The sequence below is a fragment of the Nicotiana sylvestris genome, chromosome 7, assembly GCF_000393655.2.
Source record: "Nicotiana sylvestris chromosome 7, ASM39365v2, whole genome shotgun sequence".
In the NCBI taxonomy this organism is placed as follows: Eukaryota; Viridiplantae; Streptophyta; class Magnoliopsida; order Solanales; family Solanaceae; genus Nicotiana; species Nicotiana sylvestris.
This window is the reverse complement of record NC_091063.1, coordinates 161,994,210-162,011,441: the sequence shown is the minus strand read 5'-3', so window position 1 is coordinate 162,011,441 and position 17,232 is coordinate 161,994,210. Positions and strand designations below refer to the sequence as shown.

General features: G+C 35.6%; 1 protein-coding gene and 1 long non-coding RNA gene across 4 annotated transcripts; both read right to left on the bottom strand.

Moving 5' to 3' along the window:
* Window positions 1–3,484: 3,484 nt before the first annotated feature.
* On the bottom strand, window positions 3,485–4,764 carry LOC104233578 (uncharacterized). Its single transcript, XR_712670.2, has 2 exons — window positions 4,631–4,764; window positions 3,485–3,836 (listed from the first exon to the last, which is right to left on the bottom strand). It is a non-coding gene; the product is annotated as an uncharacterized lncRNA (long non-coding RNA).
* Window positions 4,765–6,403: 1,639 nt separating this feature from the next.
* Window positions 6,404–15,717, bottom strand: LOC104233577 (ethylene-insensitive protein 2.2). Of its 3 annotated transcripts, XM_009786989.2 has the most exons (10): window positions 15,499–15,700; window positions 14,922–14,988; window positions 14,686–14,781; window positions 13,832–14,544; window positions 12,449–12,535; window positions 12,250–12,360; window positions 11,912–12,124; window positions 10,870–11,055; window positions 8,045–10,771; window positions 6,404–7,174 (listed from the first exon to the last, which is right to left on the bottom strand). In XM_009786989.2, exons 4-10 carry the CDS (start codon window positions 14,081–14,083, stop codon window positions 6,782–6,784), a joined length of 3,969 nt encoding a protein of 1,322 aa, XP_009785291.1. In that variant the 5' UTR covers window positions 14,084–14,544; window positions 14,686–14,781; window positions 14,922–14,988; window positions 15,499–15,700; the 3' UTR covers window positions 6,404–6,781. The 3 variants fall into 3 exon arrangements, with proteins under 3 accessions (XP_009785291.1, XP_009785289.1, XP_009785290.1); XM_009786987.2 differs by lacking the exon at window positions 14,922–14,988 and having other exon boundaries at window positions 15,499–15,717; XM_009786988.2 differs by lacking the exons at window positions 14,686–14,781; window positions 14,922–14,988.
* Window positions 15,718–17,232: the final 1,515 nt, after the last annotated feature.

The following is a 17,232-nucleotide window of genomic DNA, read 5'->3' as shown; positions in this document are numbered from 1 at the left end:
GACCTCCTAATTTCATAGTAGGATTTAACAAGACAGCAACACCATAAATAAGAAAAATAGGGAAAAAATATTATTTAAACTTTTTTCTCATAGAATCAATAGCAAGTTCATAAATTTTTTCACCCTCCGAAAAATGAGCAAACAAATTTTCAAGTTCTGCAATATAAACTAAACAGTTAGAAATAGTAGGATAATATTTCCCAGAAAATTCATTTGTAGCAATATGAAATTTTTCTAAAAAATTTACAAGCATTTTAACATTAGCCCAAATCTGCATTTGTAAGGTGCTCACCATCATCACTTACATGAGCATTAAACATTGAGTTTATGGGGTTTCTATATTCATATGCAACAACTAAACTTTCATACATGTAATTCCATCTAGTTGGACAAGCTTTAGGAACCTTTCTTTCTCTTAGGCCAAATTCATCGCATCTTTTAAAATATTCTCTAAGTCTACTTCTACGGTTTGAATAGAAAAGTCAGTTAAGAGCCATTTTAACCTTTTCAATTTCAATATTTAAAATTCGCATGCCATCACCCACAATTAAATGGTAAAACGATAAATACATCCAACATGAAAAATGTTATTAAATGCAAGACCTAGTGTAGTGGTAAGCAAGGCTACATCATTTGTGTTACTAGTGACATTATCCATTGAAACTGACATGATTTTATCAATAATGTAAAAATATCTACAAATATCCATAACTGTGCCAGCAATAAACTGCCATGTGTGACGTGAATTAATTATTCTATAAGCAATAATGCATTTTTGCATGATCAACTCCTCATCAATCCAATGACTGGTAACAGTAAGGTAATCAAAGTCATTACCATTTCTACCAATATCGGTTGTAATAGCAACACGATAATTTATATGAGTAAATAAATAGCGCAAATATTGTTCATATTCATGTTTATATTTATAAATATCACTTTTTACGGTTGTGCGAGAAAAATATTTATAAGTAGGATTCCAAATTTTTCTAATATAATGCACAAAGTGAGGGTTAGAAGGAAAACTATAGGGTAATCACATAACAGTAACCATTTTTGTCAATTCTTCCCGATCTTTTTTTGGAACATAATATAAAATACCACCGGTAACAGTGTAAATTTTCGGTTGAAATTAATTAGACCCGGTACTAGGGTCAACCTGACTAGGAGTAGGTACACTTGTCCCCTCGGCCAAGGCTTTCATACGAAAATATTTGGCTTTATCTTGAGGGTGTATCAATATGTGTCTTTTCAAAGTTCTAGTCCCCCTCCCCCAATCCGACCGTCAAAATATTTAAAAGCTAAATCATTGCCACAAGTTTTACACTTAGCCTTATTTTGTGGAATTAGTTGAGTAAAAAAAGGCCAAACAATATATATTTCTATCCGTTTGGGACGTTGTCTAGAAAAAGTAAGGGTAGTAACAGGAGGGTCAGACGGGGCATCATTTGGATTATCATTAGTTGGGTTAACTTCAGGAGCAGGACTAGTGGGTGTATCGTCATCTGGTTGCATTTCATCAAAATCTATTTCTTCATCATCATTTTCATCAATAGTTGGATTACCATAAAGAGCATTCATATATTCACGGTTTAATTGTTCACCAGCTCCAGCATTATGCAAAAATTGACTCTTAATAAATTGTAATAAACTATTATCACTATCAAGAATAGCAGGTGTAGGACGGTTATGGGGTTTGGGTCGGGGAGCCGAGGGAAGTGGAGGAGGAATAAATTGGCCACTAGATTCACCACTCTTAAATTTTTCCTTATTTTTACTAAATATTTTTTTTAAGGAATAAGCCATCTTAATTAATCAAGCAATACAAAGTAAATAAAACAAACAAAACTATAATATTAAAACTTAAGAGTTGGAACGAGTTTACCGAATTGACGAACAACTTGTTGAAAATTAATTATCGTTGAAGACTTGAAAACTTCAATTCACCAACTTCACAACTTTTCACAAATTGTAACAATAAAGTAAGCAATTATAGAAGAAAATTAGAGAGAGATTGATGATTTTGTGAAAAAAATGAAAGAATAAGGGGTATTTATAGTTGAAAATAAGAAAAAGTATAATTATAAAAAGTTTAGGGTTAAAATAAAGTTGGGGAGGGGGGTTAAATAACTATTTTATAAATAGCCAACGTGGCAGAGGAAACAACTATAATTTAAATGCCCTAACGGGCACTTTTTTTTTTTTTAAAAAAAAGGCCCTTTGGGACTGTTTAGGCCCGCTAGGACTGGTCCGATCCCGATCTCACGGGCCTCAAGCAACGAACCGGTCCACTTGCCAGGCCCACCTATCCCGATCCCGGTCTTAAACGATTAGGACTGTATAGGCCCACTACTCACATGGGCCGCGGTCCTGGGCCGGTCTCACTTGCCAGCACTACGATAGGGCCAGATTTAGAGCGATAGTATAACAGTAAGAGTAAATATGCTGGATAATATAACAAAGATTAAATGTAGATAATATACGAAAGTAAGAGGATAAATTTGGCCTTTTTCCTTTAATTAAATTTGTACCGAACTAGTAGACTAATTAAAGAGAATGGAGCCTTCTCTGTCAAGAAACTTTTTATTTTCATGTTTTATACTCCCTCTGTTTTAATTTGTTTGAATTTTTTCAAAGTATGAGGTCAATTAAACTAATTTTTGTTGTAAAATTAGACATAATTTTTTAAAATAAAATTTACGTATTTAAAAACTACATAAAAAGTAACTATAAGTTACAATAATATTAAAAAATCGACAAAAGACATAGTCAATGTCTTCTCAAATGGAGTATAAAATCTAAGATAAAAAATTCACACTTTAAGTGCTTATTGCTTGCCAAAAATCCTCCTTCTACAATTGTGAGACGCTCCCATCGAAATTAGTTGAAGTACGTTCATATTAACTTAAACATCAATTATCAAATAAAGAGTGAACTCTCTAATTAAGGGTGACGACCGACCAATCACATTCGGTAATGATCTCAATAATTACAACTAAAGCGATAAAGATAAAGAGATATTTATTGTGTTTGCTTTTGACAACCTAAAATTACATCAGATACGCGAATGCAGTTAGCTTTTGAGTTTTGGTGCTTCGTCAATAAGTAATATAATAAACTAATGATATAAAAGTAATTTAGTAAAAAATAATTGTTTGATTGGCCAAGCTTTTAAAATTAACTTATTTTAAAAATATTTTTTTAATAAAAATATTTTTGGCAAAAAGCAATTTATGCTTAACCACTTAATTCGAAATATATTCTTGAGCAACAATTCGCTTTGACCACCCTTTTAAAAAGTACTTCTAAATATTTTTTTCCTCAAAAGTGCTTTTCAGAAAAAAAAAAAAAATTATAAGGAGAATTTATTTTTTTCTATATTTTAAATACTACTTTTATTTTTACTCAAAAATACTTTTTTTTGCTCTTAGAAGTTTGATCAAACATCTTTAACTTTAAATAAACACTTTTAGCCCCAACAAAATTGACCAAACAAGCTATAAGTTCAACTATATTAGTTGACAAATTCACTTACATATAATAAATTTTACTCATAACCTTGAATCTGAATCTGAATCTACTTAAACATACTTTTCATTTTCAATACACATTACTAAATAAAATTACATCTTTCTCTCTGAATTTCCTCTTCTTCTTCGTAGGGTTCATAATCCATGTATTATTAATTAACACGATCTTCCACATAGATAACAAACAACAGCTACGATCAATATCAATATGACCAAAGGCAATGAAATGACAATTACATCCATCTTCTTCTACTACTGCAATTTTTGCTCTCTATTACAAGTATATAATAGTGCTATTTTCTCCTCCTGCATACACGAAAATAAATTTTTCAAAAAAAAAAAAACATCAATTATTTATTCTTTATTGAATAAGATAGGATCCCTCTGCACAATCAAAGGGGACAAGAAAATGGAAAAATATATAAGAAATAAGGAGATTTTTGAAAAATGCAAAACAAATCATCTTGAATTTAGTTGTTAAATTTAGCCCATAAAAATATAATCTATTGAGTATGTATCTAATTTTTTTTAATACTAGGTACATGTTCATTGGCAAATTAACTTGAGAAAAGGTTAGACCAGTTTGGGCTCATATTTACCATAAAAAGCTTATCTAAAAACTAAAAAATTTTGGTTTGATTTGTTTGATATAGTCATAATTGAGATACTCCTTCCATCTTATTTTATACTTAAACTGTGCGCAAGGCTTAAGAAAGAAAAGAAAAATAAAATAAAATATGTGATCTAAAACAAGTCCTAAATATTTATGTAACTATAATAATTTCACTAAAAGAAAAATAAGAAGTTTAAAATTAAATTATTTCTAAATATAAAGGATAGAATTGAATTTCGGACATACCAAAAGGAAAATGCATCACATAGTAATTTTTTGAGCAGATCAAACTCGAAATTATTGAAAGAATTCTTAACGTCGAAAGACCAAGTTCTCTCTTTAACCTCCCACGAGGTTCTTCTAGTTTGTGAGGAGTATATAGAAGTCGAATTTAATATTTGAATATTTTTTGTATCAATGATATATCTAGCGAATTATATAAATTGAGATAGAGAAACTAAAAGAAAAAAGGGATATTTTTACATACCTTATCGAACAAAATTACTTGGATTTTTGGATTTCCCCTATAGTTTTGACCAAACAATTGAAAACTAAAACTCATATATACGGAGAGGGTAGAGAGAGTTTTGAGAAGCTTAGGAGAGGGTAAAGTCTGCTTCTATTTTTTATGGGGGTTTCAAGAAGCTTCTTTTTTAAGTGGAGAGTGATTAAGCAAACAGAAAAAAGAAAAAAAAAATCATGAAGTCACATGCATGTGATACACTTTTTGTTAAATATATTTAATAAAAATGTACAATTTAAATTTAACATTCTCAATTTAAAATGAAGAATATATTCTAAACTCTCACCATCACTCGTTTAAAAGGATACTTTTGATAATTTGCAAATTAGCCAGTCCTTTTTTAATTTCTAAATTTTTTCATTCATTGAAACCCTTTAATCCAAAAAGAAAAAAGAAAACCCAAGGCACACTTATTTCAACTAAAGCGATAAAGATAAGAATACCTTGTCATGTTGCATGACGTCAGGGACACTAGTGCGATTCCCTTTTGACTCGAGAGTGATAACAACGGACGGCCAATACTAGTAGGATCTGAGGAGGGTATAGTGTACGCAGACCTTATCCTTATCCCAAAGGAATAGAGACTGTTTTCGAAAGGTCGAGGTAAAAAGATAAAAGAAGACAATATCAATATCACCACAGAAATCATAGGAAAAGTAGAACCCGCATGAAATTCAGAAGAAAGATACAAAGCAAAAGTGATAGCTAGTAAATAAGTCCGGCATTGAAAAGCAAAATAGTAAGATACGATATTGTCACTAGCTATCTTAGACAACAACCCTACCAAACTAGTATCACAATAATACGAAGTAAAGCAAAACTAACTATCTCTTAACTTACAACCCTCGTACTCGACCTTTACATTTTTATTATCAAGTGCCTTGAGAGTGATAACAGTAATGTCCAAATCTAACTAGCCTGCACTCCAATATCATATATTGCTAATTTGACCTGCCAAAACTTAAATAGACGAACTGCGCAGGCAACAAAAACTAACAAAAAAGTTTATTCACCAAAACTTAAAACAGATTAAAAAAAATCAAAGATGTGTACAATACTGAGCTGGCAACAAAACACTGAAAATAACAAAAAAATACATGTGTAATTACCACTGACTGGCATATGATTATCCTTTTCCCTGTCAAGCAGTCATATCCTTGTCCTCGTTTTACATACTACAGCAATTCTTTTATGGCATCTACACTTACAGCTTGTTAAGATGGTTGTTGTGTATCATTTCACAATGTGCCGTATAATATTGTATAGTATATTATATCGTATCGTTTTAATATATATAATGTTTGGATAGATTATATTGTTTATCCCATCATTTTATCATATTATTCACCAACAATATAAAAAATAAACTTGCAATATTATAAAGAAAAAGTAAGGCACGAAGTAAAATTATTATATAAAAGTAGGATAAAGTATAAAATAGAATTATTTAATAATAAGGGAGGCAAGATGAGAGAAAAAAATAAGATAATGCGACCATACCAATCAGCCGTTCCATAAAGTGGCACTTTTCGTTGTTATGTAGCGCTGAATTTAACGATACAATACAATAAAATTTAAGTAACAATCAAAACAAACATTATAATAAAAACTGGTAACACCATCTAAACAAGCTGTCAACTAATCCCACCACAAAAAGTGGTAAGATAGTAGTAAGGTTTTGACTAACTGTAACTAGAAGCATCAAATAAACGTATTTCAACATGGGAGCAAACTCCATCAGCAGCAACTATATGAAATATATTAAGCTTTTGATCTAAAAGTAATTCAATAAAGGCTAAGTTTCAACTATGTAAAAAGGGAGAAAACTGCAATTTTTGCAATAACATCTTTTCCCGCCTTTTTAGCCCCGTTTCATTTCACCGCTGCAGTTTTACATAACCTCGTTACAACTTCTTATCCTATTTGTATACAAGATTTGAGGTACAAGGGGGTTGGGTGAATATAAGCTGCAAGATTCAAATACACATGAGAAATACAAGGGAGGGAGAGGGAAAGAACAGTACACAGAGAGAGAGAGGAGTAAATTCATAGCAACTAAGCACAAGTCTAAAAGTGGTAATCACCGGTCAGTTGCTATGAACCGAGAAACAAGTGTTACAAGCTGAAAGGGGCTGCTGAAGGTGACATTACTTTGCGCGGTCCAGCTCCACCGGCCTCCTGGTTTCCTACTGGCTTATTGGATAGTCGACGTTTATAGCGTTTGAGGACAGATGCCAAGTTTTCTTTCCCTTTAGGAAAAGCCACATCCCCTGCAGCAGTGCCTGTTCGTCCCTTTCGACAAGAGATTGCCATCTCCACGTCTTTGATCATATCTAAGAGCATTGGTGCAGTTGTGCATTTTCCTCGCCCCTGTTTTGCTTGTGGCGGCAGACTTCCATTTGAAATTGGAGGGGGGCTTGACTTTTGCTGCCGGCCAATTGGAATTTGAAGACAAAAACAATGACTCGTTGGAGAACGGGACTTGGAAAATGCCAGATCTATTATGCCCTGAAGTGGTATCAAAGGCAAAAAGCGCAAATAAGCTCTAAGGTATATTGGGGCTTTAAGCACAAAGCAACTAAGGCGTGAGCTTTAATAAAGAAAGGCGTGAGCTTTAATAAAGAAAGGCGTGAATGGAGAAATATGTGTGTGCAGTCCAAGACTAATATCTATAAGCATGAATACCACATACATGGACAAAGAAATTGAAGAAAATTTACGATAAAGTGATATATTAATTGTTTAGTGTCGCCTCTTTCGTATTACACTCATTAGCAAGGAAAAGTATCCTTTGAGCCTTGATGACAACACAGAAACGCCCGCTAAGAGAGGCAAAGCGCTCAATATGTTTTGAGCCTCGCTTTAGGGCTTAAGCACGCTTTAAGCGCGCCCTTGGTAAAACCGTTCCCAAGACCAACTTAATTAGAGCACCTCACATAGTTAAGCACGCTTTAAGCGCGCCCTTGATAACACCGTTCCCCGGACCAACTTAATTAGAGCACCTCACATAGTTACGAGAAGGGATATGTCAATCAAACAAGATACCCCAAGAGTAAAGCAGTTTTTTAGCATGAGTGTAAGCAATCACATAGTTACCGACAAAATACATCTAAATATTTCGTTCTATGGAGAAAAGGGAGGTTGGTTTTCAATGGTGTCTTTGAAATTCTTTTCTCTCCAGAAATGAGAAGCTAACCTTAAATTACACCAAAAAGCATGTTTCATTTCCAGATGCTTAAAAGTTTCCTTTTCAATATAAAATAATTGGGAAAAAAATCAAAGAAATAGAAAACTTACCCACTTGACTGGTTAAAAGTTAATTAACAGCCAAACTGTCAATAAAATGAAAAATGAAAAGCATGAAATATGAGGGTATACCTGAAGACGGTTAAGAACATAGGTATATTTGCCCCACAGCTCTGGCCTACTTTCCATAAGTGAAAGCTCGAGAATTCTGTGAATGCACCATACACCGAAGCTAACAATGAGATCTACTTTCCAAACACAACCTTCCCCACAGTGAGGAACTGACATCACCAAGAACTTGGTGTAATCCATCTCTTCAGGTTTTGGGGCAGAACCAGAACCAGGTTTCCTGTTGGAAGAGAAGTGTGATTCGCCAATGTTGGTCAATCTACTTATCTCCCTAGTTTCAGCCTCATAGAGAAATTTCTCTCTTGCAGCAATCCGATCGATAAGATCCTCATCAGCCCCATCATCTTGCCTAAATAACCACTCAGATCCTTCCAGTTTCAAAAGTTTGACGATACAACTTCTGAAAGATTGAAGCAGCTTAGCTTCCAAGTCAACTGTAGATGTGCTCTCCTGAGTAGATGAACTCTGCACAGTTCCATGATCACTGCTAGCAGTAACATCCGTCTTACCAGCTACACCAAACTGTTCAAAAGGCTGTCTAGACCACAGGGATCCAGATCCAGATCCAGTCCCTGAATTGGAGCTATACTGCAACGAGAAAGCATCTCTACAGACTTTAGATGGCGAATGTTCAAACCTCTGAGGACCACCTGCTCTCAGTGAACCAGTCACATAGGCTTGTTCGTACGTTGATCGACCAACAGATGGTCCATATCCCATGGAATTATACCATTGAGCTCTCCCATCTGAGAGTGCAGAATCTTGGCGAGGAACATAGCGTCCTGATATATCAGGCAAGCTGTAATACTTCTTCGAGTTGGCTGCGCCAGCAACGCTCTCGGCATTTTCAGTAGAGCTAAGGTCGGTAATAGTGTTAACGGGCTGCATGGAATTATTTCGGGCTACAGGGACATTTCCAAAACCAGGTGGTGCTCGACTACTCACTCCACTCTGAGGTTTTTGTCCCAAAGCACGAGCAAATGGTTCAGCATAGTTTGACGACATTGATGATGATACAGAACGAGGAGATGGTGACTCCAGTTGCCCATTTAAGTAGTCAGACCCTCTTTCTTTAGCAATTTGATTAAGGTAAGCAGTAATCTGATATCCATGCACAGTAGCAGGCTGCTGATCATAGCCAGCAGAAGACGCCGGAATCCGCATACTGGAATAGCGCCTCTCACCTGAGTCAAGTATGTTGCTGTTGGAACTTTGCACATACGCATCTAATAATTTCATATGGCTAGACCATGAAGATGGCTCCTTTGGGACTCTATAAGTAGAGTCCACAGTGCCCGATGCAAATTGCTGCTTCGGAGAGTATATATTAGAGTTGATCAAAGACTCAGGTACCCTTGCACTCCCAGATGGAATATACGCATTATTAAAATCACTCCTGCTGCTCTCCATTTTAAAGGACGCAGGGGCAGGTTTTGGGTCCACCTTTGAATCCAGACCAAGTATTATATCCAGTTTCTTGGACTTCGCTTGTGGTGTGGCCGCCCCATGGTAATCAAAGAGCTGCCCCCAGAACTCATCTAGAACTATTGTTAACTGCCTCCTAGCTGCACGACCAAGACCTGCTAATCTTGATAGACTTCCGGTACCACTCCCTGTGTCCTCTTTGCCACTAAGACTCTTGAATGATCCCGGACCATCAGAAATAACAGATTGGGTGCTGTTCTCAGATACTCCTTTATCGGGCTCCCACGAATCTCCTTCATCATCCTTGTCATTGGCCATGTCCCCTTCAATTCTGAGTGTCTTCTCTACGACATCCACAGATTCATCGGTGGTACTGAAGACGCTGGTATCCACAGATTCAACACCAGACACCTCATTACAAACACTTTTTGCTGCAGCAGTTTCTCCTGCTGGTGCAGATACTTCAGGATGACTGAGAGGAGGAGCTGAAAATGTTGTTTCAGATTTGCTCTCATCAATGGTGGCCAAGTGAGGGACATTCTCATAATCCAAGAGTGATTCATGCAAGATTTGATCAGGATCTGGAGTTGATAAATCTGGAAGGCCAACCAAGGATTTTTCTGCATGAAATGCAGCTTCTTGCTTTTGGGTGGACCTTTCTAGACTAAAGGTAGAATCACTCGCATCGAATTGATTACGCTCCAGATATGGCTCGGGCATAGGTGAATGCAGAAATGCCTGAGCATCAAACCTGGAACTTGCAGATTTCAGTGGAGTAACTGCTAACCACAGCATCAGACAAAGAGATAAAGAGGCCGCAATGAGGAGAAAAACATATGGTATAGACACACTACTCCCAATATTCCACTTCAAATTATTAACCCAATCACTATTTCCAAATATCATCTCTATGACAAATATAAGCTTTAGGCCAAGTAAGCCGATAAATGTGCCAAGAGATAAAAACTCCATTAACTGAGAAATTTTGTGGATACCCATTATTGATCTGGAAGAAGCAACTCTGAACAGGGGTATGACAGAAGACGGAAGCACAAGAGCAACCACAACCTGCGTGAATATTAGTAGCTGATATAGGCCTTCCGCTCCTGAATTCCATACACAATAAAGGGCCGGAACAATAGAAATTACTCTGATTGTCACATGGTGTAGCCAGCCTGGGATATCCATTCCAAATAAGTCATGCACAACTGGTTGTCTACCAAGATCCCAATTTAGTGCTGTAATCTGATTGGAAATAAACGTAACCAGCATTATGGTGAATGGTGCTACTGAACTTCTGAACACCTGTGTCAATATTCAAAAGCTTGTTAGATTTAAAAAGCCCCCACTCTATACAATATACACAACTAGCTCATAACCATCTTTCGCTGATTCAATCCCACCTGATCGAGCAATGATAATGCGTCCTGAAATGTCAGCAATAAAAGGCCAGTACTATAAGACACGTTGGCTGCTGAATTCATCACGGCATAATTGACCAGGAAAACGCCACTGAATATGAAAACAATGGCAAAAAAATGGTCCTGACACAGAGCTCCCCTGGAAAGTTCTGTTGAATCCTTACCTTGCTGCAAAAAGAATTTATATAGAGGTAAACACAAGATAGTCTAGTATTGACCTCACCAACACAAGCAGCTAAGATCAATATGATGTAGAGTTAAGGATCATTTCTAGACTCTGACAATTACTGATGAGACTAAATGTAACCATCTAATAACATAAAAACACAGAAAGTTCTAAAAATTTGTCATATCACAATATCCAAAATTAAATGTGCTAGAAACATGGAAATTATTTTGGCTGCACCAAAAAACCACATGCACGGCCGTCGAAGACACATCATTGAGCATTTGAGCCTGTTTTATATCCTTCTCACTTTCCCCACCCCAACCAAAACGGAAAAAAGGACAGAAAAAACTCCCATTTTGTGATAATCCAGTTTGCTTTATCATAAAGAAATAAACTCATCCAGCCAAAAATTATTTGATCCCTAGCATAAAAAGCTCAACAACAACAGAGGCTTCAGAAACACAGATTACTTCAGAGCTTCAACAGATTTATCTCTTAAAGGAATCAATCTAAGCAACTGAACTGATTACATTCATGCCATCTTAAATCCCAAGGATGAGCAGTATAATTTAGGATTCATAAACGACAACCACAAGATTGAAGCAAATATAGAATTTGCAAGTTAAACAACAGTAAACAAATCGTCAGATGCATGCCAAATTCTTCCATCTGGGGCTAGCGTTCTCGTTTGTTGAGTAAAAGATTTATCAAGGCCCAATCTCGAATGGAAATAGTTAGCTTAACAATTTGAAATCCAAGTTACAGACGTGTGAGCATGCACTAGCACACAACAATGAGCCACCTACTCCGCTAGCATAGAGAGAGAGAGAGGGGGAGAGAGAGAGAGAAGGGTACCTGTACAATAGAAGAATGAAGGTAAAAATTGTGAGGCATAATACTTGCTCCAAGTAGACTCATCAATGCAAATGCACTCTCTCCACTGAACTTATTCAGCATCCCACCAATGGAGAACGGACTTTCAGGTTGACTTATAACCACTCCAAAAACATAAGAGAGTAGTATAGAGCTTCCCCAGCCAATACATAAAAATTTCGCACTGCCATTGTCCTATAAAAAGTGTTTTTGACATCATTATTATTCATGGATGCTGGAATGAAAAGACAAGAATTTGAGATAATTCATAGATGCCAAATAACAGAAAGTCCACAAGGATGGTAACTAGAAAGACTTACCAAGAGAGAAGCAAGCAGTGGAAACAAAATGGCACCAGTTGCAGTTAGAAAAACACAGCTAAACAGGTCAACTCCAAACACAACATTAAGCCCATGTGCAGTGCCCAAAACCTATCGAATCAAGTATTTTAATGCGCTAGAAAAGTCATAATCTCAGAAGAAACTTAAGAGTAAACAAAAAATGAAATAGTGAAACTACCATTGTGAGGTCCAAAGCAATCATCGAAACCTCAGCTTGAATTCCTAGGAATATGCACGTAACTTTGTCATATTCTTCACTGCAAATCTTTTGACACCACCAAGGACAACAAAGTTATTATACAACATTAGTAATGCGAATTACAAGCTAACAATTTAAGTAGGAGATGAAACTTCAACTCTGTCACAAGAAACCTAAAATAAAATGTGTACAACAATGCAAGTTTTGTTATAAGCATTCTTAACCAGTATATTGAATGATGGAAGAGAATCAGAGAGACAAACTGAATAGCTAGAGTTGCCAAAAGAATGGCTTAAAACCTGGTCAAGTCACATGATCATTCCAGTATTGTCCGCTCAATAGTGTTTGCCAACTTCTAAGGCTCTACCGCAGACTGGAGCTTGTTATCATGGCATTATCTTTGCACACAGGTGATCAGTGTTCTTAAATGTGAAAAGTGCAACAAAACAAAACCAAGAAAAAAAAAAGACCAGGTCCACGGAGCTCAAAGCGATAAACGAGAAGTGAATCGCACAATACACAGCGGTAAAGAAATGGATCTTGAGACTAATTCAATCCCAAAATCTAGCTCATGAGAAGAGGATTGTCCAAGATCAAATAAGGAGACCAATTCCAAATTCACAACTTATGACCCCCCCCCCCCAAGCCTAAGCTTGCCAATATGGAGGCTCAACATCGGGTAAACCAAGAATTGTGAGGGTCTGGCACTGAGACCATGTAAGAAAATAAACATTGGGCATAACTCAATCCCGACTAGCTCATGGAGCGAGGATTGTCCAAGACCATATAAGGAGACCAATTCCATATCTCACAACAAATGTGGGACAACTTAACAATACCAACTATATATGAATTTAGTACTTTAATCAAATTGCAACAAAAATAACTAATTTTCGGTATCCAATATATAATGATGTTGATATTAATCCGACTCCGAAGTTGAGATTCAAAGAACCATCTCATTCTGGTTAGCCACTTTGTGCGTCATTATCTCAAGCGAACACTTTTGTGAAAAGCATGGCTTCACATCAATTAACCCTTTTTTTTACTGTTAAAAGTTATCTTTCCCTGATGCTTTAAGCAACAAAGCCATGGCTTTAACAATATTGCTTCTGATATCAGCTGTAAATATATTCTCACGGGGGTTAAGGACCTCAGACGGGGCTCCAAAAATGTCGAAACAACACTAGATCTAGATGTCCATACACAGAAACAAGACGCAATTCTTGATCACATCTATGGGTGTTCCAGATAAACATAAAAGAGCAGAAAAATCAACAAGCATGTATATCTAACATCACTAAGATCCATCACTATGAAGACACTGCATCAATAGTAAAGTTCCAATGGGGAAAACACTACCTGGGCAAGATTTCGGTCTGTAACCAAGGCTATACAAGCTGACAGATACTGGCACAGAATTGCAGCAAAATTGAACATGAATACTAGCATGATTAAATCAAACCCAAATCGGGCTCCTCCATCAACCATTGCAGCCCATTTCCCGGGATCAACATAGCCAATTGCAATCAGCAGCATTGGAGCAGAAGCAGAAAGTATCCGTTGAAGCATGCTGGGCTGCCTATGATCTATAGTCAGAGTTTCAGATTCCATAATTTGTTTTAAAGAGTTAGCAAGCCCAGAGATCGCAGTCAACTAGCACTACCACATTACAAAGCAACCAGTTTGACATGAACAAGCTAAATAATTACGATGCCAACCAGTGAAGCTCCACCCTCACAGCTTTTCTATGTAGCAGTTGCAGCTGCAACTGTTGACCGTAGCTCAATGTAGCATGGATAAAACTGGATACCAAACACCTCGTAATCTCTAGAGAGTTATGAGCAGGTTCGCACCCAAAACCAACAGACGCAAAGAACTTGACAAGTGTGCCTTATTACGATGACAGTCTTCTCGAGCTGCTAAATCAACCAACTCCAAACAATAAATTAGACAAGTCCGCCTTATTACGATGATAGTCTTTTCGAGCTACTAAATAAATAAGCCAACTCCAAACAAGTACACGGCAGTAACACCTTCTCATTCACCAACAACACGATTGCTGATTCTGATTTCTGAATGAGTGGAATATTAAAACTTCAATCAATTGTCCAACATTTGTAGATATAACAAAATAAGGCAACCACAACAATCAAACATGAAAACAGCTGGTGAAAGCACTATTATCAAAATTAAAACTGTACAAAGCTTTATACCAGTTAGAAGACAAAAATGCTGAAGTGAATTGACTACCCAACAGAACAAAATTGGATCTTTCACAACTTAATACATCACCAACACATCACAGTGTCCTGTAGTGAAAGAAACATGAATCAAAAAAAAAATATGACTAAAAGACCTTCACCGAGATCTCAAACCAACCAGCAGCATTAATATATTTCAAATTAATGGAAAAGAGAACTTAATAACAAATATACAAAAGTCAACTTGCCAAAAAATGAAGGGAAGCATATGTACAATACAGTTACAGCCTGGCATCTAAAGCTTAATTGCTTCTCCTGCATTTTGATATTACAAGCTTCAAAATAAAATTGATTCAATTTGACTTCACAAATACTATTTTTTTCAAGAAAGAAGAAAAATGCAAAGAAACACCTTGACTTCAACCATTCAGATCTTCATTACAGAAACAAAAACCCATCAAATTTATCTATACAAAAAATCCCCCACCCCCACCCCCAAAACAAAAAACAAAAAAAAAAGAACCCAAAACCCCCCAAAAAACAAGATTTTTCAGACCTTTTTATTAGAAACTAATATAAGAAATCAAAACAATCAGCTGAAAAACTCAATATCCACTTCTTCATCGGATCTGAAATGAACTTGACCAATAAAGACCTCTTTTTTTTAAGATTTCAAAACAGATAATCCCTATAGGTATAATTACAAGTACCCATAACTGAAAAATAAAGAAATAGTAGTAATATATACATGTAAAAAAAAAAAAAGACACAAAATTTAGACAAGTGGCTATAGACCATTAGGGTTTTCCATTTTTTTTTAAGTACCTTCCTTTTTCTGGTGTCTTCTTTGTTTTCTCTATATTTCAGTGCTCAGAGTTCAGATCAGAGGCTTTAAAAAGAAGCACTAATATCTATATACTAAAATAAAAGAAGCCCCTATTTTGAGATAAAGAGGAACCTGTACATAATACATATCCTAGAGAGATGGGGAGTTATGGTGTGTGAGCTGTGAGAGAGACTATAGAAAGAGAAACTAATATATATAAATATAAATATATTATATACTTGTATTTATATGTACTAGGGAAAAGCTGAATGGAGGGGGAGTTTGGGCTAGGGTAGAGAGAGGGGGTGGGTGGGCGGGTGGGGTCTAAAAGCTATCTTGGAGAGGGAGAAAAGGTGAGGGATTTCACTTCACTAATGTGAGTCAAAAGCTAAGGAGAGAGAGAAAAGAGTGAACTAAAAGATAGTTTCATTTTTTCTTTTATCTTTTTATCTTTTAATTTTTTTTAATGTACTTTCTACTAATTGGTCTGTGTTATAAATATATTATATTACGAATATTTATTTGGTACTTCATTGTAAATAAGCTTTCTGAAGAAGCTTATTCATATGGGACTTCGTCGTAAATATGTTTATTTATTTAGTACTCTATTAGAAATAAGTCTCCTCAAGAAGCTTATCCTTTCGATACTCCGTTATGGATAAATATTACCCCCAGTGGAAGATTATCCATACCTAGTACAATAAGCTTACCCTTTTAATACTCCGTTGTAGATAAACATTACTACTGGTAGAAGATTATTTATACCTAGTACAATAAGCTTATCTTTTCGGTACTCCGTTATGGATAAATATTACCCTTGGTAGAAGACTATCCATACCTGGTACAATGAGCTTATCTTTTCGGTACTTTGTTATGGATAAATATTACCTTCGGTAGAAGATTGATACAGTAGCAACTTACACAGCAACTTGCAGTAGCAGCTTACACAGCAACTTGTAGTGGCAGCTTCCTTTCTTCTATAAATAGAAAAGATTACAGTTCATTATGTACATAAGTTTGAAGTCGAATAACATATCAGTTTCTCTCTATACTTGTCTTTACTTTACCGTCTTTATTTTATAACAGGTTGGTCTTTTTTTTTTTGGGTTTATGAATATTGGGAAAGTATTAGCTAATGAATTGGGGGATATCAGTAGTAGTTAAGCTTTTTTAGGCTCGTTTGATGTGAGGGATAAGGATAATTAATTTCGGAAATAAATTTGAGATCAGTTTATCACATGTTTGGTTGGGATATAATTATGGTATAACTAATCTTGGGATTAATTATCTTTGGATTGTAATATTTTTTATCTACGGATAGAATAATTAATTACAAGATAATTAATCATGGGATAACTTGTTTTCCAACCAAACGACCCCTCGAAGTTAGCTATTTATCCTTATGATTACTTTGGTTCTTGAAGGCCAAAGAAGTGGTGTGTAGTTAAGAGGGAATTTAAAGACTTGATCCATTCTATCTTCATTTTTTTTTTAAATAAAAAATTATTACTCTTAAATAGAAATATTTTGATATTTTGATTGTTGTATTTTTTTTATTGAACAAGTAAACTTAAACAACTTCATTCCAATTTTAAGAATATGATAATATTGATGACGAGTGAAAGATGTTACTGATTTATGGAACTTAAATTTTTTTGGTCATCGAGACCAAAAGGATTAATTTTTTTCTCCAACTTTTACAAAGAGCTTTACCTCCTAATAAAATTCTTCAG